This window comes from Erigeron canadensis, chromosome 8 (genome assembly GCF_010389155.1).
Source record: "Erigeron canadensis isolate Cc75 chromosome 8, C_canadensis_v1, whole genome shotgun sequence".
NCBI classification, from domain to species: Eukaryota; Viridiplantae; Streptophyta; class Magnoliopsida; order Asterales; family Asteraceae; genus Erigeron; species Erigeron canadensis.
In genome coordinates this window covers 45,798,074-45,825,365 of record NC_057768.1, presented here as the reverse complement: position 1 = coordinate 45,825,365, position 27,292 = coordinate 45,798,074, and the positions used below count along the sequence as shown (strand labels likewise).

General features: G+C 31.8%; 2 protein-coding genes across 2 annotated transcripts; one reads left to right on the top strand and one right to left on the bottom strand.

Moving 5' to 3' along the window:
* Nucleotides 1-6,352: 6,352 nt before the first annotated feature.
* Nucleotides 6,353-12,045, bottom strand: LOC122578250 (protein IWS1 homolog). Its single transcript, XM_043750164.1, has 14 exons — nt 11,706-12,045; nt 10,588-10,791; nt 10,317-10,498; nt 10,104-10,230; nt 9,834-10,028; nt 9,692-9,736; nt 8,162-9,514; nt 7,925-8,062; nt 7,776-7,849; nt 7,614-7,665; nt 7,415-7,501; nt 7,285-7,334; nt 7,094-7,201; nt 6,353-7,007 (listed from the first exon to the last, which is right to left on the bottom strand). The coding sequence occupies exons 1-14, from the start codon at nt 11,811-11,813 to the stop codon at nt 6,746-6,748; spliced, it is 2,985 nt and encodes a 994-aa protein (XP_043606099.1). The 5' UTR covers nt 11,814-12,045; the 3' UTR covers nt 6,353-6,745.
* A 12,503-nt stretch (nt 12,046-24,548) lies between these two features.
* On the top strand, nt 24,549-26,113 carry LOC122610975. Its single transcript, XM_043783926.1, has 4 exons — nt 24,549-24,686; nt 24,797-24,848; nt 25,249-25,316; nt 25,438-26,113. Exons 1-4 carry the CDS (start codon nt 24,549-24,551, stop codon nt 25,909-25,911), a joined length of 732 nt encoding a protein of 243 aa, XP_043639861.1. The 3' UTR covers nt 25,912-26,113.
* Nucleotides 26,114-27,292: the final 1,179 nt, after the last annotated feature.

Sequence of the window (27,292 nt, the reverse complement as noted above, 5' to 3'; positions counted from 1 at the left end):
ATCGAGAAGCTGAGGTGTGAAGACATAAAAAATAAAAAATTACACGTGTCGCGTATGAAAAACAATAACAAGTGTCCCGAAAATCCGTTTTAGTTTTCTCGCAATGGTAACCACCAGTGTTGGTAGTACGCTGATGGTCAGGAGTCTACGACATTGTGTAATACTCATGTCGTCTACAGGCGGTAAAATGCTGATCAAGCGTTCTTGGCAATGATCTTGAGCTGTTTAGAAAAATGAAAGATATCTTCACGCTCTAACATATATCATTTTTTATTATATAAACTGTAACTTCAACATTACAAGATTGGCATTTGATAACAGATGCTTAGAAAAGTCCCAATTTCATATTGTGACATTAAAAAAATATAGACTAATTACGGTGAGAAAGATTATTGGTATCACACTACAAGTCAATGTTTTAAAAACCGATATTTTAGTTATACCGGCGTGGAAAAATTTTACGGTATTACCGGTATTATCGGTAATACCAGAAATACCGACCGGTACGACTATTTTTAATTTATTATATTTTTTTGTGTAAAAATCTTACAAACTTGTTACAATTTAACAAAAATAGTCAAAATGCATTTATAATTTACACAAAATAATACAAAATATGTATTTCATAACAAAATATAGGTTTTAAAATTCACAAATAACAAAAAATAACATTAAAGTATCATAAAAATAATTTTCTAAAAAAATCAAAAATTATTTTTTGAAAATACTGGAAATACCGGTATGGTGATACCGGGAATACCAGAAATACCGGTCAGTATTGAATAGTGAAAATACCGGTCAAATACCAGACTTAAAATACCGGCGTGGTCTCCGGTACCGATAATACCGGCCGGTATTTACCGGTATTTAAAACATTGCTGCAAGTGGTCTTATAGAAAAGAAATTAAAAAGCTAGGACGTGTTCGAGTCCACAATGTCCTATTCCCATGCTCAATCTCGAAAATTTGACAAATTTTTTGAAAATATTAAAAAACATGAAAACATATATCAAACATATAATATATCATCACTAAAAAATCGTTAACATTAGCATCAAATGGTAATAAACATAAATCGACATATCGCAAAAAATGATAGTTAACATCAGCATCAGTTAAAATGGGTAAGTACAATCGTATGCAGTCATATTGTGATAGCTAGCTAAGTAGCTAGGATTAAGTCAACAATATCTTGCCATCAACTGGAAATTAATATGCAAAAGAGGCTGGCCTGCTACCCTTCCATACAGAAGAACCAGATAATCGGGTTTCAACCACAATATTAGTGTTGTAGCATTTGTCGGGTGAAATTTTGAACATCACACGAACAACATATATGGCTATGCCCTGTGCCATTTAATTCGTCCCCCACATAATTCTACGTTTGGAGCCCTAAACCCCCCTACACACACACAAGTAGTACGAAATGCAAACCATCTTACCCGATGACAAGCCATGCCCCAACTGCTCAAAATTTCGGTTTGAAAACTCAAATTTGATGATCGAATTCACGTGTTATTAGTCTCTACGTACCATTGTTTAAAAATTCAGAAAAACTTGTCACTAAGAATAAATACAGAAGACGTACAGCACTAGATTAAACACGCAATTAAGTTGAATAAAACCACCATATGTTGACATGTATATATATATATATATGTATCACAACAAATTAACTGCCTAATGTCATGCAATTATGCAAAGTTTCAAACCATATACTTTAAATTAAAAACATCATGGTACATTAAAAGAATATTGACCGGAATCAAGGAACATGTACACCTACTTAGGAACAAGATAGTTTATTATATTAAGAATTAGCAAAGGAATATATTAAAAAATGATGGAACCCACAAGTAACCCACTTACTTTTGTGGCAAAATCCCACTAGCTAGCTAGTTAACATACATTTGTTTCATTGTTGAGATAAAACATCTTAACAGAAAAAAAAAATCATATGACATGACATAATGTTGAATTTTTATACAATAACCTCCAAGGAAAAGGACGTACAAAGATGGACTAGTGATCATCCGTACGTCCAATTAAGCTACCTTATGTTTTTTTAATCTAGTGGAAACTAAAAATGAAAGTCAAAAACAGATTCGATCCCTTCTGGGCTTTTTGATGTTGATCGAAAGCAAAAGCATTTTGAGGTCGCTTGATTAATTACTATTATTAATCTTATTTTGAACTTGCAAAACACCACCAGCAGACTTAGCTAGGGTCAGTATGGTAAAATCCGACTAAACAAAGTACACATATATAATTGGGTAGACTATATATATATTAATGAATGATGTAAAGAAAATAAACAAATATATATGTTATGTTAAGGAAAATGAGATGCTGTAATTAATCTTAATTAACTTGGTTTCCAGAATAAAAACAGAAACTAAAAGACAACTAACAGTCATATAAAAACCCATATTTTGTTGCTGAAGAATGCATGCGCGTACAGGACCAGCCTAAACATAAAAAGTGCAAGTTTTTTACTTAATAAATTGTTTCATTTTCGGTTGATTTGAATTAGTAAACCATGAAAAGACACGCTTTCATTATATTACTTCATAACACTACACTTAAATACTAGTGTATAAAATTTCTATAATATTACTCCGTACATTAATACAGTAAAATTTCCAACTACTAGGAAAAAAAGTTATTGCTTATTAGTGATAATAACACTATGATTAATTAGAAAAGATATATACCTCATCCATCCATGATCTTGTCATCAACAACTTTTCCAGGCTTAATTAACTGTTACATAAGATTACAAACAAAGCATATCCATAATTAAACATGACAGTGACAACAATAATGCTACCGAATCCAGGGTACAGTACAAAGAGGTGAGACGTATACAAAGAATATCAAAAACATGTTTTTAATTACACTAGTATATTATAATTAGTAAACACAAAATTCCACCTCCATGATCTTCTAATCATGTTTTACGCTAACATTTTTGCTTAATTTTTACTCCCTCCATCCCATTTTAATTGTCCTATCAAACTAGGACACTTAATATGTGACGGAGTGAGTATATAATAACACCAGCAAAAGCATATATGTATATACTTTTAATCAAATTAAGTAGAACAATAAAAATCACAACAACCGAAAGAAATTAAGATTAATACTGTATATACTTTTAATTCGTTTATGATAAAATCCAAGATCAAGATCCAATATATATATACTTGGTGAAAGAAAAAAAGAAAACCGAAAATATAATGAGAAGATGATGATATATATGAGCTAGGGAGAAGAAGAAGATGAAATATATAGCTGACAGATAGATCATGAGCACACAAAACAACCATACAACATCCTTTTTGTACAACTCGACTTTGTGTGCTCACTCTCTTCTGTCAGCTCTGTACCTCTATCACCCCCCTCACTATATACATATATATATATATATGTACTTCTCAACAAAAAAAAAAAAAAAAACATACCAACAAACCCTAAAAAGGAAAAATAACTTTTTATTTACCCAGATCTATATATGAACATGCAGCAACATATCCATAAAAAAGAAAGAGACACCTGAATTCACACTTTAATATTATATATATTACCTCCTAAAGAAATATCTAGCTAACTAAACTAAAGATTTATTTTGGTACCAATAGATATATATATATATATATAGTGTTCTACTTTTAAAGAATATAATTGAAGGCGAAAAATCATGTGATGATAAAAAGGTGGGAATCTATCGGAACAGGACGACCGACGGCTATTAGAGCATATGATATTATAAGGTTGTGTGTGTGTGTGTTTTTTTCTGAGTAAGGATGGCGGTCAGGGTTTGAAGATTGGCCGGTGTGTTTTTGTATTATTGTGTGTGTTCACATTGAGGAACATCAGTTTTCTCTTTCAAAACGGCTTATCGCTTTGAATCGGGTACTTAATTTCTAGGCCCATTTATTTTTTATTAATTAAAAACGTTATCTCTATTCCCTTTTTATATTCTTTGTTTGTGATCGAATGAGAAACGACACAGATTTGGTCTCCTATATTGGGCTTTGAAGCTGCCCGCCCGGTTTCTTTTAAATATATATCTATAATACTTTATGGGAAACTGGGTTCCTCCTCTTTACTTAATTAAGAACCTGATAAGACAAAAATACCCTTAAATAATCTTCTTTGCTAGGAACCTTCTCATGTGATATATATACCAACTATGCCCTTCAACTATTTTCATCTCTAAAAAAATACTCTCACCGCCACCACCGGACCGTCTTCCCCACCACCACCGCCGTATTGCGCGGGTACCATGCTCGTATATTATTATACTGTAGTTTGTCAAATTTAAATTATGAAAATGGTTGAATAAAATTTTTTTTAATACATTGTTAATTTAAAGTTGTTATAAAGTTATCAACGTATAAACTTTGAACTTGAAAGAAGATGGGCTGTAATAAATTTAGCCTAAAAGTGTTTAAACTTCAAAATAAACAAATAATACAATTTCATGTACAACGAATTTGGAAACAGTTATTTTTTATTATCATCATAGCCAACCATAGTAATGAAATAAAATAAGTTTACAATTTATCTTAATGAAGAATCTAATCTAATACAATATTAATAAAATACTAATGAATTGATATAGGGAAAATTATCTTATTGGTCAAAAACAAATGTGTATATCTAGATTTGGACACCTAAAAGTATATTTACATGTATGGTCAAAATAATTTTACCACCTACAATTTTTTAGTAAGAAATGAAAGTATCCAATTAATTCATGCCATATCTCACCTATTATACTTCCTAAATGAAGTTTATTCATAAACAACAAATATTAATGGCAAGTTCTACCATAGTCTCCACTCTCCAAGCTTAAAATGGAGACAAAATGGCAACAAGTATATCTCTTGCATCAACCAATGCGTAATCAGTTTCACCTTGTCTCCAAGTCTTGAAATGTCACTGGTTAGCTTGCCAAGGAAAATGCTTTAAATTGCTTAAAAGTCATATTTCGCGAGTAAATGGAAAATTAAAACATACATACGTGGATATTCTCTAAGCCGAATAGATATGAGAAAACAAGCTACACTTTCTTCTCCAAAATAATTTGCATCTTTTGTCCATAAAATCTACTTCATTGCCACATGGAAAAGTTCAAAAAAACTTCAATCAACGAAACGAATAAATACAGATAGAATTGATATGGAATTTTAGGTCACTTTATATATTTATTGTTTGCATAATTACAAAAATGATTTAGGGATTGTAAGTTGAATTAACATATGATATTATTGGATAATTTCGTTTCTTATTAAAAAAAAGTAGGTAGTAAGAATTGCTTAACCAAATAGGTATAAATAAAGTTGTAAGTGTCTAAATTTAGATTTTTTTTTTTTGAACGTTCGTGTCACGGGGATGACTAACCGTCACATCCATACGGACAAGCAATCACTAGTGACCGATCCACGAAGTCAGGGACCACAAGGGAGGAAAAACCCACCAATTTAACTGCTACAGAAGGCACGACGTTAAATTAAAGGTAAAATCTTGCCTGCTCAGGCTCAACCCTGGTCTCCTAAGTTCCAAGTATCATTGCAGGACTTCGAAATGACGCTGTGGTTTTTAACCCATTGGCTCTAAATTTACATCTTCATTTTTGACTCCGAGTATTAAGGTAATTTTCCCATTGATATATATGCGCATAGCCTTTGGGCTTTGGCACTGCGAGGAAATTTAATTTGTGAAAGTCCAGCAGTCTTGTACTTTCCGCGAGCAAGGCCCAAATTGGATATTAACTGGATGAATTAATTGTTCGAGCTTTCACTTTCTGGGCCTAAATAGAAAATGATTATTTTATGTTTTTATTTTAATAATTGTTTCATTTTAAGTATTTAACCATAACCTATAATCATTCATGGGTTATAAATTTTAAATACATTTTTTGTATTATTGATCTAATCAGGATAAAAAAAAGTCATATTAAGTAAGCAATAACCTCTAAATATTAAAAAGCAATTAAAAAACCAAATATTACCTTCCGGTTCACATAATTGAGGCCGTTGGAAATTTTTATGACAATCTAATTCACGTATGAAATAATCAAGCAACACATATTCAGCAACTTTTTAATAAAGAATTAACGTGTGAACGAATTGGGTAAACTGTAAACATGTTCAACATTTTTCTGCTACAGTCACCATGTGGCCACATCTTCCCCAACCTGTCAAGTTCATTTATTCTATATCAAAGTCATAACAATAACAATGAAAGATATAAACATAAAAGAAGATATCATAAAGCTGGCAGCCTGGCACCATCTCATTCCCATATTGATCAGTGCATTGAAATATACATAGGAATATAGGATATGTGAAAACCAAATTGCAAACAGTTCATAATCAGAAGTTCAAAACACCAATCACCAAATTAGAGGCTTTTTTCACATGTTCCACACCATTCACAACTCAAATGCCATGATACAAAATGCTTAATTTCCAGTTATTTCTAGCAATTTTGAGTTGGAAACGGAGTGCATGTCAACGCTACAATTTGCAAGAACTACCCAAAACAAGTTTCCAAAATAAATTCTTGATAAGCATTAACTACCTACTTCAACACGACTCTAGGTACACCTACTGAAACTTACCACTTTAAAACTAACTATTATGTCACAATGCTTGTCGAATACCCATTACCCGTCAAAAGTCTTCACCTTCTTCTGCTTTTTGTTCCAACTTTCGGAGTCTTGAGAGACTTTTACTTCACATATTGGCTTCCCTAGCAACAGCTTTCTCTTCATTTTCAATAGTTTTACTTCTATTTTTGCCTTTACCTTTTGATTTATATACAATGTTTTGGCGCTCTTCCTTTTTCTTGGTCTCCTCGGCTTCTTTTAAATTATCACTTTCTTTCAAGATGACTGCCTCAGACTTGTTATCGACTTTACCTTCTTTATCTTTGTTGCCACCACCAGACTTTGAAGCTGGAACTTCTGATTTTCCAGCCACAGAGGCCCCGCGAGCTCTATAACAGAGAGCGAAAGTGCCAATTTTTTAAAACTGTAATACATATATAGATTCACAATAAAAGATCAAGAAAAGGTAACGGACCGCTTGGCTGAAACTTTAGATTTCTTAGCGGACTGCTTGGCTGAAACTTTAGATTTCTCCTGTGGGACACATAGTCCCAAAGTTACCGCCAATATCTTTTTTTTGGGTCTGGAGCAACATAAGGGGAGTTAATACTTAAAAAGAAAATCTATAACATAGATATTTGCGTATATAAACATAGTAACACATACGTATCAGGAGCATCATCTACACTTCGATCCTCAACTTCGGCCACATTCTCCTGTCAATTGAAATGCATTAACACTAAGAAAGAATTTTGAAGAGAAAGAGAGCCTTAACATCAATTAGCATGTAGCTCACCTCATACGGAGCAGAGTACTCTTCAATGGCTTCCCATTTCTGTTTCCTCATTACCAAATTTTCTTCCATTCCATCCAAATACAATACCTGTATATCATTTGTAGATCAATACGTTGCAGTTGAGGACTACAATGGTGGCGCGGGTATCGATAACTGACTATGGTAACTCAAATTATTATATATTAAGTATCAAAATGACCTTATGCTTGCTTTTGACAGCATCAAATGATGTAATGACACCTTCATAATACCTGAAAGTAACGATGCACATATCAGCAAGATTGCATGAGATAAAGATATGCGGAACTACTAAAATAGTATTAACAAGCTAAAAAGTATGCATATGAGCAAAGGCACTTGCGTCTTATCTTTAGGCCACCAAACCTTGACCTTCTGACCAACCAGGCTATCATCATATTCGACAAGTTTCGAAACCTGTCAAGATATATTAATACTCGAACCATTAGACGTTGAGCGAAAACCAAACTTCAAAGAAAAGTAAAAGTTAACCTGTGAGGATTGAGGAGTATTTTCTTTGACTTTGCCATCTGATTGCTTCCGTTTTGAAGAAATTTTATGGTCTTCCTTTAACTTGCCTTCCCCTTTAGTAGCGGTCTTTAGCGCCGATTTCAATGTAACATTCATACCCTAAGTATTAAATTAAGGTAAATAATTCTAGTTATTAATATTCTCATTAACTGAAGCAGACAAAAAGAACATAAACGAAAGAGAGTTAGTAAATCTTACGTCATCTTCAGCCACGGATTTTGCTTGATTCTTCTTTCCAGCTTTCTTCTCGGAAGAAGATTTGACCACAGAACTGCTTTTGTTACCCTTTTTAACAACCAACTTAAGTGGTCTGTTGTCCGAATCACTTTCGTCTTTCTTTGCAGACACCTTAAGTGGTTCATTATCTGAATTACTTTCCTCGTCTTCATTTAAAATATCTTCATTAGATTTAGTTGTTATCTTGCGTTTCACTCCCTTTTTACCAGACTGTTTCAGAGGTTTGTCATCTGAATAACTCTCGCTTCCTTTCCTATCAGATTGCTTTGGTAATTTGACCTCTAAATCCCCTTCGTCCACTTTCTCACCATTTGATTTTGACTTCTTTGCCTGCGACTCACGTCCATCAGTTTTCTTACCAGACTGCTTAGCCTTATCTGCAACTGATTCTTTAGCAACCGCTTTCTTAGTCGACCTTTTTGATGACTTTAACCCTGAGTCAACTGTCTCAACTTTCTTATTCAGAAGTTCGGCATCTAAGTCACTAGTATCCACTGAATCACCGCTGACTTTCGTACCGGAACTTCTGACCCGCTTTGGCCCTGAACCAATGTCCAACTTCTTACTTAACTTCTTCGGAATTTCGGTATCTGAGCCACCGCTAGCCATTGAATATGCACCACCCACTTTCTTAATAGACCTTTTTCCCAACTTCGACTCTGAGCCAACTGCATCCACTTTCTTACTTGTACTTTTCAAGGGTTCAACATCCGAACCACTAGTAGCTGAAGGTTTATAGTCATCGCCCTTTGCTGTCTTCTTTCTAGCCCGCTTCTGAGACCTGATTTCAGAGTCACTCGTGACTTCGGGTGCTTTTTTCTGAGGTTCAACATCTGAACCACTGGTAGCTGATGGTTTATTATCTTCCGCCTTTGGTGTCTTTTTCCGTACACGCTTGACTGACCTCACTTCGGAGTCTTTTATCCCTTCGGGTTCTATCATCAAACTAACATTCGCTAATGGTGTTTGACCTGAACTCTTTTTGTTTGATCCGATTACCTTCTTAATAAGACTCTTGCTTTGGGATTGGGCCCCAACGTTTGCAGCCTCGGTCTCTACTTCTTCTCTATCAGAAAGCGGTATATCAGTGGCTTTTCCAGTTTTGCTTCTAGCATCATCATGGGAAGAATTAGCCAGCTCGGATGATTTCATTCCTTTCCGGTTGGAGGTTGACTCTGGTTTTGATACGAGCTTTACTGACTTTTTAGCAACTGAACTAGTCGGATTAGAATCAGGATCGTCAATGGTCTCCTCTGACTCCTTATCATCTGAACCTTCTCCTAATGAAGCAACAATTTTTCCGTTGCTTATCACCTAATTAAGAAACGTTTATCAACTTACTAATATTAAGTCTATTAACAACAGACAAATCTTAGGAACACGGGATCAAGCCTCGTCATATGCATTAGTTGTATCGTTTATCGGCTGAGTGGTAATTGACCATTTCGAAAAAATTATTAATAATGGAACAATCAAAGCCAAATATTATACCTGGGCCGAATCATCTAATGCTGGTGCAAGCTTGGACGTGTCGGCCTATAACATTTCATACAAGTACGTGTGAACACCAACATACGTTATCAAAAAAATAGAAAATAATAATAAAAAAATGGCATAAATTTTCAAGGTATACCTTTGGATCCACTGGAGATGTTTCATAGTTATGCTCAAAATCCGTTATACCTTTATATACCAATGTCAATACTTCACTGTAGTTGTCAAGTGAAACACCCAAATTCTTAAGTGCCTGTTTAAGGCAAGGTTGGAGCTTATCTGCAGACCTTTTAACAACCTCCTCACCTAGTTTTCGAGCAACTGGTAAGACTCCCTGCATAGAGTAATTGGTGAAAAAAAGAAAGACAGGAAGCAGTAAAGGAGATTCATGTAACAAGAAACTCCATACCTCACTGTTGTTTTTCATGCTAGATAGTAGAGGTTTCAGAATATCAAGTGAAATGTCTTCACTCTCTTCTAAAACAAGAGCCATAATATTTCTCATTGACAGAAAAACCTTACCAAGATGATGGTCCCTGAATTTGAAAAAAAGCAAAATATCATGGTAACAAAGACAAAAAAAAAAGGTAAATAAAGCAACAAGAAATCTATGTAGCCATACCTTACTGATGTCAAGAAATGCTGAAACATCTTCACAATCAGGTCATCACATTCAAGATCAAGCATTATAACACATAGCCTAACCTTACAGACAGTATCAATAATTGAGATCCTCTTGTCATAAGTTCGGCTCGACTCGTCTGATAAATTCTCAAATGAAGAAACAATCAACAGGAAAACATCCTGTGCATACAAAGTTATAATTAACTTATAATCTACAAAGTACGCGAATCAAAAACATTACGAGAGAATCTAACGTCTATTTGTTGTACCTTCATTTCCTCATCACTATATGGGGCATCCGGCGCTGTGATTCTCATTATTTCGCAGATGCAGGCCGCGACAGAAACTTTAGCATCCGTATTTGAGTGTTTTAAAAGACTTTTATCAATCAATGCCTTCAGCGGTTGGTTAAGTGCGTCTTGCATTAAACTATTAGGAGACTGGTCCACCTTAGATAAAAGTTTCTCTGTTTGCTGAAAATTTCCCAAATAAAAGAAATACAATTAAATCCTCAAAATCGAAGTCCAGAAATATCATTAAAGGGATTGATCTATAATAATTTTCGGATCGCATGGTTAGGTTCGAATCTAGTATTTAAGAAGCAGATATTGACACAAAATTGAAGAACTAAGCATAGTAACAAGCAACCATTGACACGTATGACGTATCTAGAAGATTTAATATATAACAATCTTACATAACACGCAACCGCCGACACGTATCTACAAGTATTTATATAACATGAGGACGTCAACACGTATCTACGAGTATCTAACCTATAACAATCTTATATAAGAAGCAACCATTGACACATATCTACGCATATTTAAGGGATTCACCTATCAGAATTCTCAAATCGCGGGGTTAGGTTCAAATCCAGTAACACTATAATCTACTTACAAAATCCGGTTTCTAAAATTTACAAGACGCCGCATACCCTCCCTCCTCTTTAGGGTTTCCATAATTATAACATTCATTACCCGGTCATTAAAATCCCTTTCAAATTTTACCAAAAACACCATAAACCCGCCTCCTTGGGGTTTTCGTAACCACTATTAGTCTCTCCTTTTTTACATAGACCTCACTTATCTTGATACACCCTAAGTTCTGCATATCTATTCTTTTTCAAGAATACAAATTATAGATGCAACTTCTACATGCATTATATTACGTTTTACGATATCATCTTAACAATAATTACCTCATCTAATCTACACAATCTGGAGATTCAGAGCATCAGCATAAACCGAGGCCATGTATCAATTTGTTAGGATATGTATAAAAGTGTATTACATACGCATAGATATAATCAAATATATACACAAATGTGTTTATAATTTCACAAAAAGTTATTTTAATAAAAATAAAATGAGGGCAGGGGGCTTACATCAAGAATATGTAAAAGATCATCAACAGAAGATGGGGGATTTGAAAGCTGTTTCCCAGCTTCTTTAAGCTGTTGTCTTAGCTCAACCTCTGCATCTGTAGTCACCATTTTTCAAAGCCCTAACTTAATTTTATGCTCTTTTTTTTATATATGATGAAATGTTTACAGATTTTTATAAAAATTTTGGGGGGGAAACACTAGAATTGAAGAGAGTTTAGCAGGATTTTAGGGATGGTTGAATTTGCAGTGAAAAAAAGGGAGTAAAATTAGGGCTTGGTTTTTTCTTTCTGTCAACATAATTTCAGAGAGAGTGAGAATTTCTTTGAGGAATTCTAGAACAAACAAGTGTGCCCACTATGCTCTTTACTGTGGCCTATTTATAGTGAAAATTAAATAATATGAGACCCTTTTTCGTAATTTCAAAAACTTTTCTCTAAAAAAAATTTGACTTTTTTTTTTTTTACTTATTTATGAACTAGCTTATGATACCCGGGTAATATTATGATAATTGCTTATAGTTATATGAGTTGTGATGTAAATACTAAACGTGTAAAACACGTTAACCCTGCTTATACATCTATAATAACATACCCTAAAAGTTTGTTGCAATATATAAGGAAGACAAATAGAAAGTCCTCTCAAAAGCAGGAGGAAACTTTGTATGCAAATTTGATAAATATGAAATTAGTCATATTTTTCTTACTATTTACTTATTCTAAAAAATAAAAAATACAAATAATATACATTTTCGTAAAGGAAAATGATTAATCCTCCTAAACATCTTCCTACAAAATCCTTTAAAAACCTTCAAATCATGATATGTGTACCTTACTAATTCTTCTTTATAATCCCAACTATTGATTTTGCCATATATCATAATCTTATAGTTCGGAGAATTTTAAAAAAATTTAATTAGGCAGATTAATCATTTCCCGTTCGTAAATAATCATGTACCAACATACCATTGGTTTTATGTTTTGTCAATGATCTGAATTAGACTGGCATGATGACTGTCAACGCGATATACAGTAATACCAAAAGATAAATTGGTTTATATATATTATTATAATAATAATAATTATTATATAAGATATAAAATTATTATATACAGATAAGATAAAAACTTAGATGCATGGTCGAGATATTACTTCACCAGTCACATAAATACCAAATAAGATAATAGATTATCTGAAAATTGAACATTAATATATATATTTAAGAGATTAGTACCTTATAATGTAAACAACTTTACATGAATTATCATAGTGTGTATCGAATTTCAATCTTGTACATCGTATGTAATGAACTTTCAAATTCTGTGCATTGTATATATTCGGCCAATCAAAAACTTACAAGTGACAAATTATATGATTGACACATATACTCAAATATATACAATGCACAAAATTTGAAAGTTTATTACTTACAATGCATAATATTGAAGTTCAATACATGTTATAACAATTCGTGTAAAGTTATTTACATTCTAATATTCTAATCCCTATATTCAATGAAAAAGAGATCAATTTTACCGGGGAGGTAAAGGAATGAAATTTATATAAGAAAATAATAATAGAGAGATGAAACGTTCAACACTTCAGTCTATTTCTTTTGATTATTTAATTGTATAACATAATACTAATAAATATTAGTAAAGATTGCATATGTCATAAATAGATTAGTTTTAATCAAATAAATGAATTAAAGGATTAAGGCTTGTGCCAACTAAGCTTTATTTTAGCTAAATTTTAGGATTGGATTCTAGCTTTATATATAAAAAAGATTATGTAAGGTATAACATACGTTATTTTATCTGGAGTCCGGTTAGAGAGTTTCCTAGTAGAATAAATTCTCAATTTAAACTCTTTGATAATAAACGCCTATCAACTAAACAAGTAAAGAGGAAACTCACAATCCCACACCACATCGGAAAGTTAAATACATATGGACGCCCTAAATGTACTTAGAAAATGACTCGAATTTAAAACCTTTTGTTAGAGAAGAATCATCCTTGCCATTAAACTAAACATGAAAGTGGTGAAGTATTTTGTTATTCAGATTATTTATGAGGAAAAAAAAATTACTTAAATATATGCATTGATTTGTAACCATTCTTGATTATTTTCTTGAGCATTGTTAAAAGCTCATGTAGCAATATTTCAATCACATATATTTTCTAAAAAATGTATTTTCTAGTATTTTTTTTTAAAGGGATTAATATTTCAAAATGTAATAACTTTACATGAATTGTCACAGTATATATGAAACTTCAATCTCATGCATTTTATGTAAAAAAACTTTCGAATATCGTGCATTGTATGTATCCGAGTATATGTAGCAATCATATATGTCGCCACTTGTAAGTTTTTGATTGGTCGAATACATACAATGCACGGAATTTGTAAGCTCGTTACATAGAATGCATAAGATTAAAGTTCGATACACACTATGACAATTGGCGTAAAGTTGTTTACATTTTAAAGTACTAGTCCCTTTTTAAAAACGGTTCGTACAATTTTAGTTGTGTATTTGAATTTTTTTATAATATACAAGAAGTTCATGTATATTTGCTAATTATTGATAGGTACGGACACCGAGTCTGGCGAAATCCGTGCGAAAAAGATATATGTGGAAATCGACGTATCAACTAATTTAATGAGCGGCTAAAAAGAACGTCTGATTATAATATAGCATTACGACATTAATAAAGTACAACCGGCTAAACTATATGTCAAAAATATATTGTTTTAATATTTACCTTAATTGATAAAAAATTTCACGGCAAATTTCAGTTATATTTGAGTTAACCGGCAATAATTTGTATCCTTTGTCCTTTTTTTGCAATTTAGGTTTTCAGTATTTTTCTTTTGAATATTTAGTCGGTATCGACATCAGAAAAACTTTACCGTATAATGGCGTAGTCTGGCCCGTACCCTAAACAACGGGATATAGACCATCAGTCGTTACATGTATTCGGAGGGAAAACCCCAAAGTTTAACGTTACTAAGGATCAAACTCAAGACTTTTGGTAAAATCAGAAATACCTCCGATTAGTTGGGCTTCTATTATTTCGTAATTGTATCGTTGTAATTGGATTTTTACTATATTCATATATTTGAGATCAGATCACGTTCATTTAACTTTAATTTAATGTTAAAAGACAAAAAAGGCTAACTTTAATTTATTTAATTAAAATGCATAAGCATTCAATACGAAGATGACAAAGTGGAAAATAAAAATTTATTACCTTTCAAAATAAAAAATATTTATACATTTAATTATAATACTTACTCCGTTATTTAATGAGTTGACCAAAAACTTATCTATTTGTGGTACTGGGTGTTAGAAAAACAATCAAATCAAATATGCTAAAGATATTAAAGTTCAAAATATGGAGTCAAATTAAATTGGATAAACATTCTAAAATGAGAATTGAATGCTGCATGAAATTCATTAATGATCTACAATGTGAACATTCTGATACACTTTGGATCATAACATAATTGATTGTTAATGTTAAAAGAATAACATAAAAAAAATGTTATTTTTTTTTAATATTGCAAAATACAATCTCAATATTAGTCAATGAAGATCAGTCCAACTAGTCAGAAACACTCTCGGTTTACCCAATGTCTTGATTTCGATCCTTAAAAATGACAAAACCTTAGAGTTTTTTCCCTTTAAATACTTGTAACAGTTCATGGTCAATATCCCGTTGTCTAGGGTACGTGCAAGGCTTCACCATTATACGGTGAGATTTTTTCCGATGTCGTGTTACCTTTAATAATATGAATTAAAGCATAAATAGTTTCATGATTATGAATGCCTACGTGACGAGTTGCTATCGTACACGACCCATCTTGAACCATTAACCGTTTTACATCGCATCATGTTCAAATTTTTAAAAAGGAATTACTTATTAGTTTTTTGCACACTTTTTTTCTTTTGTGTTTCCAACCAATATATTGCAACTTTTTTCGTCGTCATATCTCATACCATTATGTATCACTATTTAGTTATTCTTGCTTTTTTCTCTTTTGGTTTTTTTAACTAATATATTGAAAATTTTCAATTAAATTTTTTTCCTTTGATTTTTGATTTTCGATTTATTACACATATAAAATTTATGTATTCATTACTATAAACTTTTAAAAGAGTGTGGGGTTTCAACTTAAAGCAAATATGTACTATTTTATATGTCAAAGTTTTAAAGTAACAATAAAACATCATCAATAACAAAACCTAATTACAATAACTAAAACCCCGTAATGCACAAAAGTAGCCTAATGTGATTTTTCCCTTAAATATATATAAATTTGAAACAAACTTATTAATGACATAATCATTTTTAATTAAGTGGTTGAAAGTTCAACGCAATAAGACTCGAATAATGCAACTGTTTCAATGAAATAGTTGAAACCCCATAAAGCGGTCCAAATTTTACTAGTTTATATTTAAATGCATAAATTATACATTATCTTAAAATTTAAAGAGAAAGATTCATAAAAAGGTAAGCTATTTACACACATTTCTTATTAAAGATAACCTATTTTGTTTTCGTATATTTAAAGCGCCCTATTTTCAAAATTTTCCTAATAAAGGGTATCTCATTAGTTTTTTACAAACGACGCCCGTTAAGTGCCACATTTTTGATGACACGTCATCAGATTTGCTGACGTGGCAGTTGATATATATAAGTTAGTCAAAGTCAACCGCCATGTCAGCACATCTGATGACGTGACACTTAACGGGCGTCATCTTTCAAAAACTAACGAGATCCCCTTTATTAAGAAATTTTTGAAAATAGGGTCCTTTAAATATACGAAAACAAAATAGATTGCCTTTAATAAGAAATTTGTGTAAATAGGATACCTTTTTATGAATTTTTTCCAAATTTAAATAGCGAACTTTTAATATGAATAAATACAACTTTTTTTTATCAAGTTAACATTTTTCATTTTTTAGCAAAAAGTTAATAGATAACTCCAAGATTACTAATCCAACTCATTATCTCCATTATCTTAAATCTTACTCCGTACTTTTACATACTATATTATAAAGCAGATTCCTTCCAGATTTTCAACATTGAATTGAAATTTTCAATATTGATTTTAAGTACATCCCCAAAATACTCTTTCATCTATTCTATATTTATCTAAAATAACCATAATACCCTTTATCTCTCATCAAATCTCAACTAATTATCTTTTTTCTCTCTCCTCCATAAATCATTTATTCCTCCAATTCATTCAAAAACTTTTATCTCAAAAATCATACGTCGATAAATTATAAAAATTGTATGGGTGTTCTTAAAATTTCATGCTCTTTCATTAGAGATGTCATTCGATATACTTTCGATGAATTTTTAAATCCGATGGCGGAGGCCGGAGGCATTTGACTATCACACTCTTTGACCTAGCTATCACCCTCACCATCTCACCGCCGCAACGCGCAGGTACTTACTCTCATTATATCTTAAAGACTAACCATAGATAAAAGAAACTTATTGACATAACATAGAATCTTAACTTTTCTTTTTTACATGTGAAATTTAATCGTATTATTATTTCACATTATTAAAGCTTCAACTCAGCAAGTATTGGTTAAAGTCAAAACTTTTGTCCCGTAGAATAAATTTTCACACTTTTTCTTTGATCGTCTTGAACTTTACTTTTTTATATATATGACAATTTACCCATATTTGTTAAACTCGTACAAGTCACGAGTCGAGTCAAAATATAGTAAAAACGAGCTGACTCGGTAGATGACTCAGATTTGCTCCCGACTCGTAGCTTGACTCGGTTTTTGTGGTGCGAGTCGGTCCGAATCGTGTTCCGAGTCACGAGTCGAGTTGCGAGTCACAAAATAATTTATTATTTTTTATATCTTTTAAAAGTTAATCTTTAACTTAATATATGAATATAATACTTAATTTCTACAATAATCCCTTGTATATAATTATAAAAATATATATTATCAAATATCCTGACTCTTACAATTCGAGTTACGTTTCGAGTCCCGAGTCAAAAATCAGGATTTCGATTCGAGTCGAAATTCACGAGTCGACAACTATGAATTCCTTTATTATAAAAGACCAATATGCTTTCGAAAACACCTAAAGTAGATATTTTCAAAAATAAATCAGGGGTCACATGTATGTTTTCATAAAATCTAAAGGACCGGAAGTATACATTTCTTTTACAAATTTGCTTTGGAAACATTTAAGTAGATGCTTTCGGAAGCACATTACTTATTCTCTATAGAATTTGAGATTAATGGGTAACCTGTCATATATATTCAAGTAAAGGTCAATACGGTCATAGAAAAAGTTTGAATATTTAGGTTATACTAGTCAATTTATCTATACGTAGTTATGGAACACGCTTTTTAAACGATAAACTTTTGGATACAACATGATTAAATCAGTAACAAACAATATTTGGATATTGTTTTCATACACGTAAAACAACTATGATTACTTGCAACAAAAATAACAATCTCATTAAACACAACAAACATAAATGCAACTGATAATATAATATCCAAAAATGATACACTAAAAAAAATAATATACATAAAAGATCAAAATAACTATAAAAAAAATTGTGTTTAGGTCTAAGATTAGTTATGCATAAAAAATACAGTAGTATCACTATAATGCAAACATATATGTCAAATCTTCAAACATAAAGTTTTTAAAAAGCAACAAAATATGTAAAAATAATAAAAACAATGTGTAACAAAGATAGAAATAATAAGAAAGCATAAAAACGTAGTACAAAACAATAGTTATACTCACGCTTATAACTACACTTTGATGATGGTGATGAAGTATAATGTCGTTAATACATGTTGCATAAACGTAAAATGTAATAATGATGAAAATTACATATATGTTGAATAACCAATGTAATAAAGATAAAGTTTGAGGGTTGTAAAAAAAAAAAAAAACTTTCTCCTAAACAAAGTAATAGATATTAAGATCACCTCTTATCATAAATATGTTGAAATAACAACCATTTAAGCAAAGTCACTTCATTACAAACGTGTCTTCTCAAAAATTTCATATCAAATATACATTTATTAAAAGACAATATCATAAAGACTCTCAAAGGTGTGTAATATCAAGTAAATATTTTTATTTTTTGTAAATTAAGGAACTACACACCAACAACAATAAAAAAAAATATCATAAAGTGAAAACAAAAATAAAATGACACATGTCACGATCCTAATGGAGATGGCATTAGTCACATGGTATTACAATATAATAATAAAGTAAGAACATAGTAATTAAGTAATTCTAAGTGTCGTCTATATGAATTTTTTGATCTTAAAATGTAGACCGTCAATGGGATGTTTTTAAGTTCTACTTGAGGTAAAAATAAGACTTTTTGGTCTTTTAAGGAGTGAGGATTGAACCCTCGATTTGTCGCCAAAAGCAACGATGTTAGTTACAATATAATACGAGTAATAAATGTTTCATCCTTACCTTTCATTAGAGTAGTTTGTCAAACATGACATGTTTCATCCATATCTTTCATAAATTACGATTTTGATTACTGACTTTGAAGCTCCATCAATAGTTTTAATCCAAAACATTGCTTTTTTGATTAAAAGTGTAGATAGAGGTTAAAAATCACAGGTAAAAAATTATAAAATGTAAAAAGATAAAACTTACAATCCTTAACAAGTCATAAAGATGACTTTTGTAATTTACTCTATATAATATAATGGGTAAATTACACTTTTCGTTCGTGAAGTTGACAGGTTTTTCACTTTTTGTCCCTAATGTTTAAAAAATTACAATTTTAACCTTAAAGTTGACAACATTTTGTAATCAAGGTCCTTTTCCTATACGGCGTTTGTTTTTTGCCGTTAACGTACACACGTGCTAAAAAACGTGAGGGTATTAATGTCATTTGCCCGTGCCAACTTCATAAATGAAAAGTGAAAAACGTGTCAACTTTAGGGAAAATAAATGTAATTTACTCTATATTTTTACCTTTTATAATATAAATTTTAAAATAAATAATAAATACTAAATTTTTTCTTTTTCAATCTTTTCCCTGCAACTTGAATCCATCATTCCAAAAAACTCGGATCTTACTTCACCTTAATACACAAACATATATATCATTTCTGTATATGTATACATGTATATGTATAACATTTGCAAGCTTTGTTTAACATAAGAATAAGAATAAAACCAAATCATTCCAGCCACCACTTATGCACCACCAGCCGGCCACCATAACTGCAACCACTAATTGGCTGCCACTACGATTCCGACCACCATTCTTTTCAACATTCATCTCCAACATCTTATCATCTACTATCTAGATCGAGACCCGAAATATATTGAAAATCAATTCCATATCTGAAAACCCATTGAAGACCAAGATACGAATTGAATAACCCAAATTGGTTGGGTTTGAGTAATGGTGGTGGCGGTAGTCGTTTTTTGTGTGTGCATATATACAAGAAATACCCAGGATTGTTTAAGAGCCAAGGTTTGATTTTTTTCTTTTTATATTCTTTACGAAATTAATGTTAATTGTATGTATATGTTTATTTTTATAGATTTTGTTGTTATTTGCTGATTTTTGGGGTTGTTTAATTGTGAATGAAGAAAAGGGTATGCGAAGATTTTGATCTGGTGCAAGAATGTGAACCAAAAAGAGCAAAAATTCGAGACCTCGAATCGGATTCAAATTGCAGGGAAAAGACTAAAGAAATAAAAAATATTTATTGTTTTCATTTATTTTTAAATTTTATATTATAAAAATAAAAAATATATAGTAAATTACATTTTTCGTCTCTAAAGTTGACACGTTTTTCAATTTTCATCCCTGAAGTTGGCACGGGCAAATGACATTAATACCCTCACGTGTTTAGCACGTGTATACGTTAACGGCAAAAAACAAACGCCGTCTAGGGGAAGGACCTTGATTACAAAATGTTGCCAACTTTAAGGTTAAAATTGTAATTTTTTAACATCAGGGACGAAAAGTGAAAAAACTATCAACTTCTGGACGAAAAGTGTGATTTTACCCTGGTATAAATAATTTGTGTCTCCACCTTTATTTTAAGATCTGGTTTTGAAATGGAAAGCATAAATGTTCAAAATACTTTTAACACATAGTGTCGTGATTATTCAATATCTAAACTATTATGTTCTTTACATCTATATCTATATCTATATCTATATCTATATCTATATTTATATTTATATAATTATACTCCTATAATACAAATTGAGAGTTCTTAATTTTCAACATTTTTTCTCTATCCAAAATACCTCTGTACACAAACAAACTGTACACATGGCCTCCTCATTTCTCCCTTTCTTCTCCTCTGCCCATACTGAACACACACACAAACACACATATCTCACCATAACCACCCACCGTCGTTAATCACTGCAGTCCATTACCACCGCAGCCATAAATCCCCCAAAACATCATCGTTTAGCCGTCACAATGCGCGGACATCCATCTAGTTTTTTCAACAAGCAAACCGAAAATGCATAGAAGTTTTAACTTTTAAAAAACCTATGATAGGTATAACTTTTGACTTTAATAAACATTTTCAACAAAACTATAACATCTCGTTGTTAAATCAGATCATTTACAAATTAAATGAACATCTTTTTATTGGAAGAGATATGTATTAAAGGAAGTTTTTTTTCTGATAATATGAAAGGTTTGGAGTGAAGAAATAATTTTGAAAAGATAAAAAATCAAAAGTTATGCATCAACATAATGTAAGATTTATACCTTCACTCATTTTGAAAGATTGAATACTAGTCTGTATTTTCAACTTGTTAACAATTCCATTAAGAGTTTTGATATGGAAGCCTAATAATTAGACCTAATTATTAGCCTAATTGCCACATGTTGTTTTCATTATAACTAAACAATTTTATTCCAAATTTACCCATAAATTAATTTACGGATAATTGTGTATTTCTATCTTTTTATGATGTTTTTCGCTAAATGCAAATGCAAATCTAAATTCCAATTGCTCTATGCCTCTATATTACTACTAATGCTTTGTGCAGAGCTTTTCTTTTTTTCTTTTGGAATACCAAAAAAGCATGTAACTAGCGTCTATTGCTATATGTGCAGAGCTTCATTATAGCCTTCTCTGGACAATTTATTTAACTATCATAGATGATAGATACGAGTAATATTTTAACACCATAAATGATATTCAACTATCACTATAACAATACATTTTTGACTTGTCACGAAACAATGAAACAAGAATATAATATGCTGTAGGGATATTTCGTAAGTCGATCGACACACACTTTGTAAACAAGAACAACATAATATATAAAGATCTATTGTTTACTAAATAATTACTTTATTATCGACGCATAGCAATAAGAATAGCTTGAATATTATTGAAATAAATTAGGGTTAGGAAGAAAACTTACATGGGAGATAGACTTTATAGACGTAAAAGAATTTTATTTAGAGGCAAGATATGTAGTTATAAGATTAAGGGTATAGTAGTAATAACATAATTTAATTAATGAACTCCTAAAATAAAATTACACATGGCATCTTTATATCATTAGGCAAATATTTAGGCGAGTTTAGTAGGCCTGTAAATCATTAGTGTTCCATTAATTATCTGCAATTTTTTATAAGCAACCATATACAATCAGGACTAAATGACTAATTGAGTAATCGAGTACTTAATTTTCAAATTGGAAATATGCTCGTGTGCGAGGAATTTATAAAACCCATAGGATACATTATTAATCGTTTTTAACCAAAAACACTATAATGAAAATTTAAAATTCATAGAGTTAGTATCTCTATTCCTACCTTTATCTTATTATATTGTAAAACATTTATTTCCTCTAAAATTTTCAACCAAATAATGGATAACCCAAAATAATTCTTTTTTTCCTCACTAATTTAAACATCTTTAAATAGGAATCTTTAATACCCTTAATTAATATTTACAAAATAAATCTATTAATCTTTAAAATAACTATAACATTCCTTTTTACATCAATCACTTTTACATTAATGTCTACACCGTTGTCACCACCACCGCCGCCTCCACCACCACCACCACCACCCCCGGCCCAATACTGCCACCACCACCACCCGTTATCGTCGTTACCACACCACCATATTGCGCGGACATTTGTCTAGTACCTTTGAAGTGATACGCTATCACGAATTCACGATTATAACCAATGTTTTCAGAACCGGACCAGAGGTCAAACCAGAGAAGGGGGCGATTCAAGGTTCAACCGGTCAGAACAAACCGAGAAAAACGATCTATAAATTTTTTAAGTACTAAGCTTTGCCTTATAATATAAAAAGTAGTTGGAAAAATAACAAATACTAAATGTTTGGCTTGGTGGAACGCACACTGCCTTAGGCCTGTCCTTATAGGCTTCCAATCCATGCGTCCAGCCACTTCTGACGCAGCCAAGGAAGAAGACGCAAGTAGCACCAGGCGCGTCTAGGCCGGCGTCTGGTGCTTTCTTCTAATATTAGACACACATTTAGTGAAGGAAAGTGGGGCCCGAAAAGATGATGTGAGGGGAAGAAGTGAAGAAGAAGTGAAGAAGAAGTGAAGAAGAAGTGGGGGTTATAAGGAGGAGGTGTTCTTGGTGCGTCTAGAAGTGATAAAAAGTGGAAGAAGTGGGTTAGAAGTAGAATGTTATAAGGATAGGCCTTAGTACATTGAGGTCATCCGTTCGATTCCATCCTTGGAATGTATTTTTACATGTTAGTTTGCATTATAATTTAACTAAATTGTAGTGGTTAAAATCAGCCGGCCGACTCTCTAGTTCTGTCATGGAAGGGGGCAAGGTGCTAACCAATGTCGATTAGATCTGGAAGCAGTGTTTCTAACTTTCGTAGGGGTAAGGCTGTTTACATATCAACCTCCCCATATACCGTCGAAGATGGTAATGAAAACACATCACAAATGAAACCCATGCCCTCCAAACTCTTCCACCCTCGTTCAAATATGAGTTTAGTTGTAATTTCTGAAGATTTGTTTCAAGTTGAGCCGGACGGTTTAAAAAACCGCTCGGCCCATCCGGTCAGACCGGAAGGTCCAATCCGGTTTGCAAAACCATGGCCAGAACATTTAGTTTGCTAATATTTTTAAGTGGAAAAATGAGCAAAAACATCTATACATAATTTGCTACGTCTAATGAAATACAAAATAATTAGACTTTACGAGTCATATATTATTATAATACAAAAAAAAGAAACTGAATATAAGGTTGTCTTACAGTTTAACTCAACATCATTTTACTCGCAAGATTACATGAATTATGAATCACGATATGAAAACGCAAATGAGCTGATCGATCTCGTAATTATTAAAACGGTTTGGCCCATGATATTAACTTGCTTGATAAATTATAGTATTAGTAATAATTGTATTTAACTTGCTTGATAATACGAGTATATAATATAAAAGTTCTGCTGTTATGTTATCTTAAATCTTAAACTATAGTTAATATTCATACAACACTAATCAAATTTTGAATGAGAAACTAAAACTATTTATTCTGTTATGAATTTAAAATTAGATTGATAATAAAGAATAAAATAAAATAAGTCCACACGCAAGTGGCAAGTCCCGAGTCTCAAATTTCAAAACTTGATTCAAATCACCGCAAAGGAGGCTCATTTTTCTTAACTGCTCCACCTTATTATTAGTCTCATTTTATAAAAGAAAATACAATAACAGGGTAACAGCTAGCCAAAATCAAACACCACTCAAAACCCAAAACTGAAACTGCTTTTTCTCTTTGTGGAAAAAAAAAAAATATACATATCTGATCATATATTCATGGTAGAATCTGAATCAGATCCCAAATCACATTTGATCAAACATATAAGTGACATATCAAACCATGCAAAATCATCATGTCCCCATCGTTGCACATTCGACTCGAACAGTTTCATCGATTGGTACATTCTTCTTCAAGTAAGCCCAGCCCATTAGTTTGGATGCATTGTATCTATCACTTTTATGAATTTTCAATTCCTTTTGGTTGCAATTGTTAGATTTTATTTGATCATGTGTTTCTTGAACAGGTTGATGATAATGTTGGTGTTGACATAATTAGAAAAAAGTATCATAAGTATGGTAGGTTAATTAGTTTCTTTCTTTTTACATGTACGTAATCAGAATTCATGCTCTATATATATGTTTTCTATATGCGCGTATGGTCAACAACTTAAAACACCCGATCATCAAAACTATGTTTTTTTGGTTAATGATAAATCCTCGATCCTAACCAATCATCCTAATAGTTTTTCTAAAACAGTAACTTGTTAGATACATGTAATCCACTCATTCTCTTTCAGATATCATGTCATCCCTTGATTTTACCATGTGTGATGATCTTGTTGTTAGTAGGATAATTTAGAAGATCTTTTTAGGAGGATATATCATAACTCTGTTTTCTTAGTAAATTTGGATGCAGTTTCATATTCGGGTCATGTTTAAGATACTGATGAGTGTAGTTTTAATGGTTGGCCTGCAGCATTATTGCTCCATCCAGATAAAAACAATCACCCCAAGGCTGAATTCGCTTTCAAGCTGGTCTCCGAGGTATATATCTTTTCAATTCTTGGTTTGGTGGTCTGTTGTTCAAATAAATAAGAAACTGCGTGACATTAATTAGTACTAGCAAAAATACCAATTAATGATTTCATTTTAAATGTTGTTACAGGCATACGGGTGCCTTTCAGACGAATCAAGACGATTAGAATTTGATGCCAAGAGATGGAACAATACGTGCAACGAGTGCACGAAAACACCAACAAAAACTAGGACTAAACCAAAAGGGTCGACGTCGTCTCCTCTGGATAGATCAAAGTCTAAGAAGATATCATCAAGAGTGAAAGAAGTTAAAGCTAAGTTTAGGGAAGAAGCAAGAGTGATAGAGAAGTGTTTAAAGGCCAATGCAAATATTGGTGTCTTTAATAAAGAAATGCCGGTATTTGATCCAAAAGATTACGGAACCACTCGAGAAAATCCTCACTCTCGAGTTTTTAGATGCAACGATGACACAAATAGCAGCTCCAAATGGTTAAAGAAACGATTCAATTTTGATAACCAAGTGAGATGTGAGTCTCCTGTATTTGAATTTAAACCAAACCGGTCATCGTATAATAAGCTCAAACCCATTCCAATGCCGATTTGATGGAGAGAAAGTCAGGGAGGACTACTTTCACGTTTTGTTTCTTCATTGAACCACTTGTGGCCTGGGTTTGATTTCCACTAGTTTCAGTTCATGGTGGCAAGAAAATAATCTTGATTGAGTTCTTAATTAATAAGCATTTATTTTCTACCACTTAAGTGATATAGTGTACAAAGTTCTTGAAGTTCATATATCGATAAATCATTAACAGGGGAATGTGTTGAGTTCTTAATTAATAAGCATTTATTTTCTACCACTTAAGTGATATTATTATTATTGTTTGTTAGTATAAGGAATTAATTAAATAAAAACAACCTTAAAATAAGAAAACAGTGAGAATACTTAAAAACTACATTTTAAACGAATATAGTGTATAACTAATTATCATTATATAAATGTTTAACAACACATTGGTCTGTCAAAATCGAAGAAAATCAAGTTTTTTTGGATGCATCAATGTGTTGTTAGACACTATGTAAATTTTATGAGCTTCAATGCATCAAAATGATGTTTTTAAGTGTTCTCACTGTTCTTATTTTAAAAATGTTCTTAACTAAATGTTACCCTGTTAATATATATATATATATATATATATGTGTGTGTGTGATTTAATTAGCTAGATCCTGAAGTTATGGAGTAGTTAGTAGTTGGTTGTGGTTAGCAATAGTTTTGGAATGGTTGATCTACTGGTTCTAGGATCTTTAAAAAGTGGCTTTCGTTTTTACTTTTTGGTTTTTGCACATTTTTTAGTACAATTTGTATCATCAACTGATCAACATTCATTTTTTTAAACAGATTTTCAAAGACTAATAAAATATTGGGCCAAACTAAGCCCATTGACTAGTTTTGACCAAAATAATGTTTTAAGTTTTAACATCGAAGTAACTTGATTCTATTTGTTTCAAAAGGTTTAAATCGCCTGGGAATGGATCAATTTCTTTTGTTATAATTTAGTCATTTACTATGTTATGTTATAGCAAAAAGAAAAAGTAATAGATAATTAGTTATTAAATGTTTAGTTAAATGAAGCTTTCTGTATGAGATGATATGAACGATCGAATGAAAAAAGTGAAAGATAGAGAGAGATAAATATTCATTGATTTAATCAGTCTTCATATTATTTTTATATTATAAAGAAACCCTAACCCTATTTTGATAGGTTGCATTGTTTATCGCTACTCCAAAAAAGAAAATAACTAGTGACTGCTTGTATATAATCAGTATATTCAGAAAGAAAAAATGTACCTTGAAGCATTCTTTAAAATCTCATCCATTATGTAACTTGTCGACCTCGAAAATAGTTGCATGAATTGTCCCAGGGAGCATATGTGGAGCCATTAGCAATGTCTGAAAACCAGACCGGATACTGAACCAGTCTCGTAAT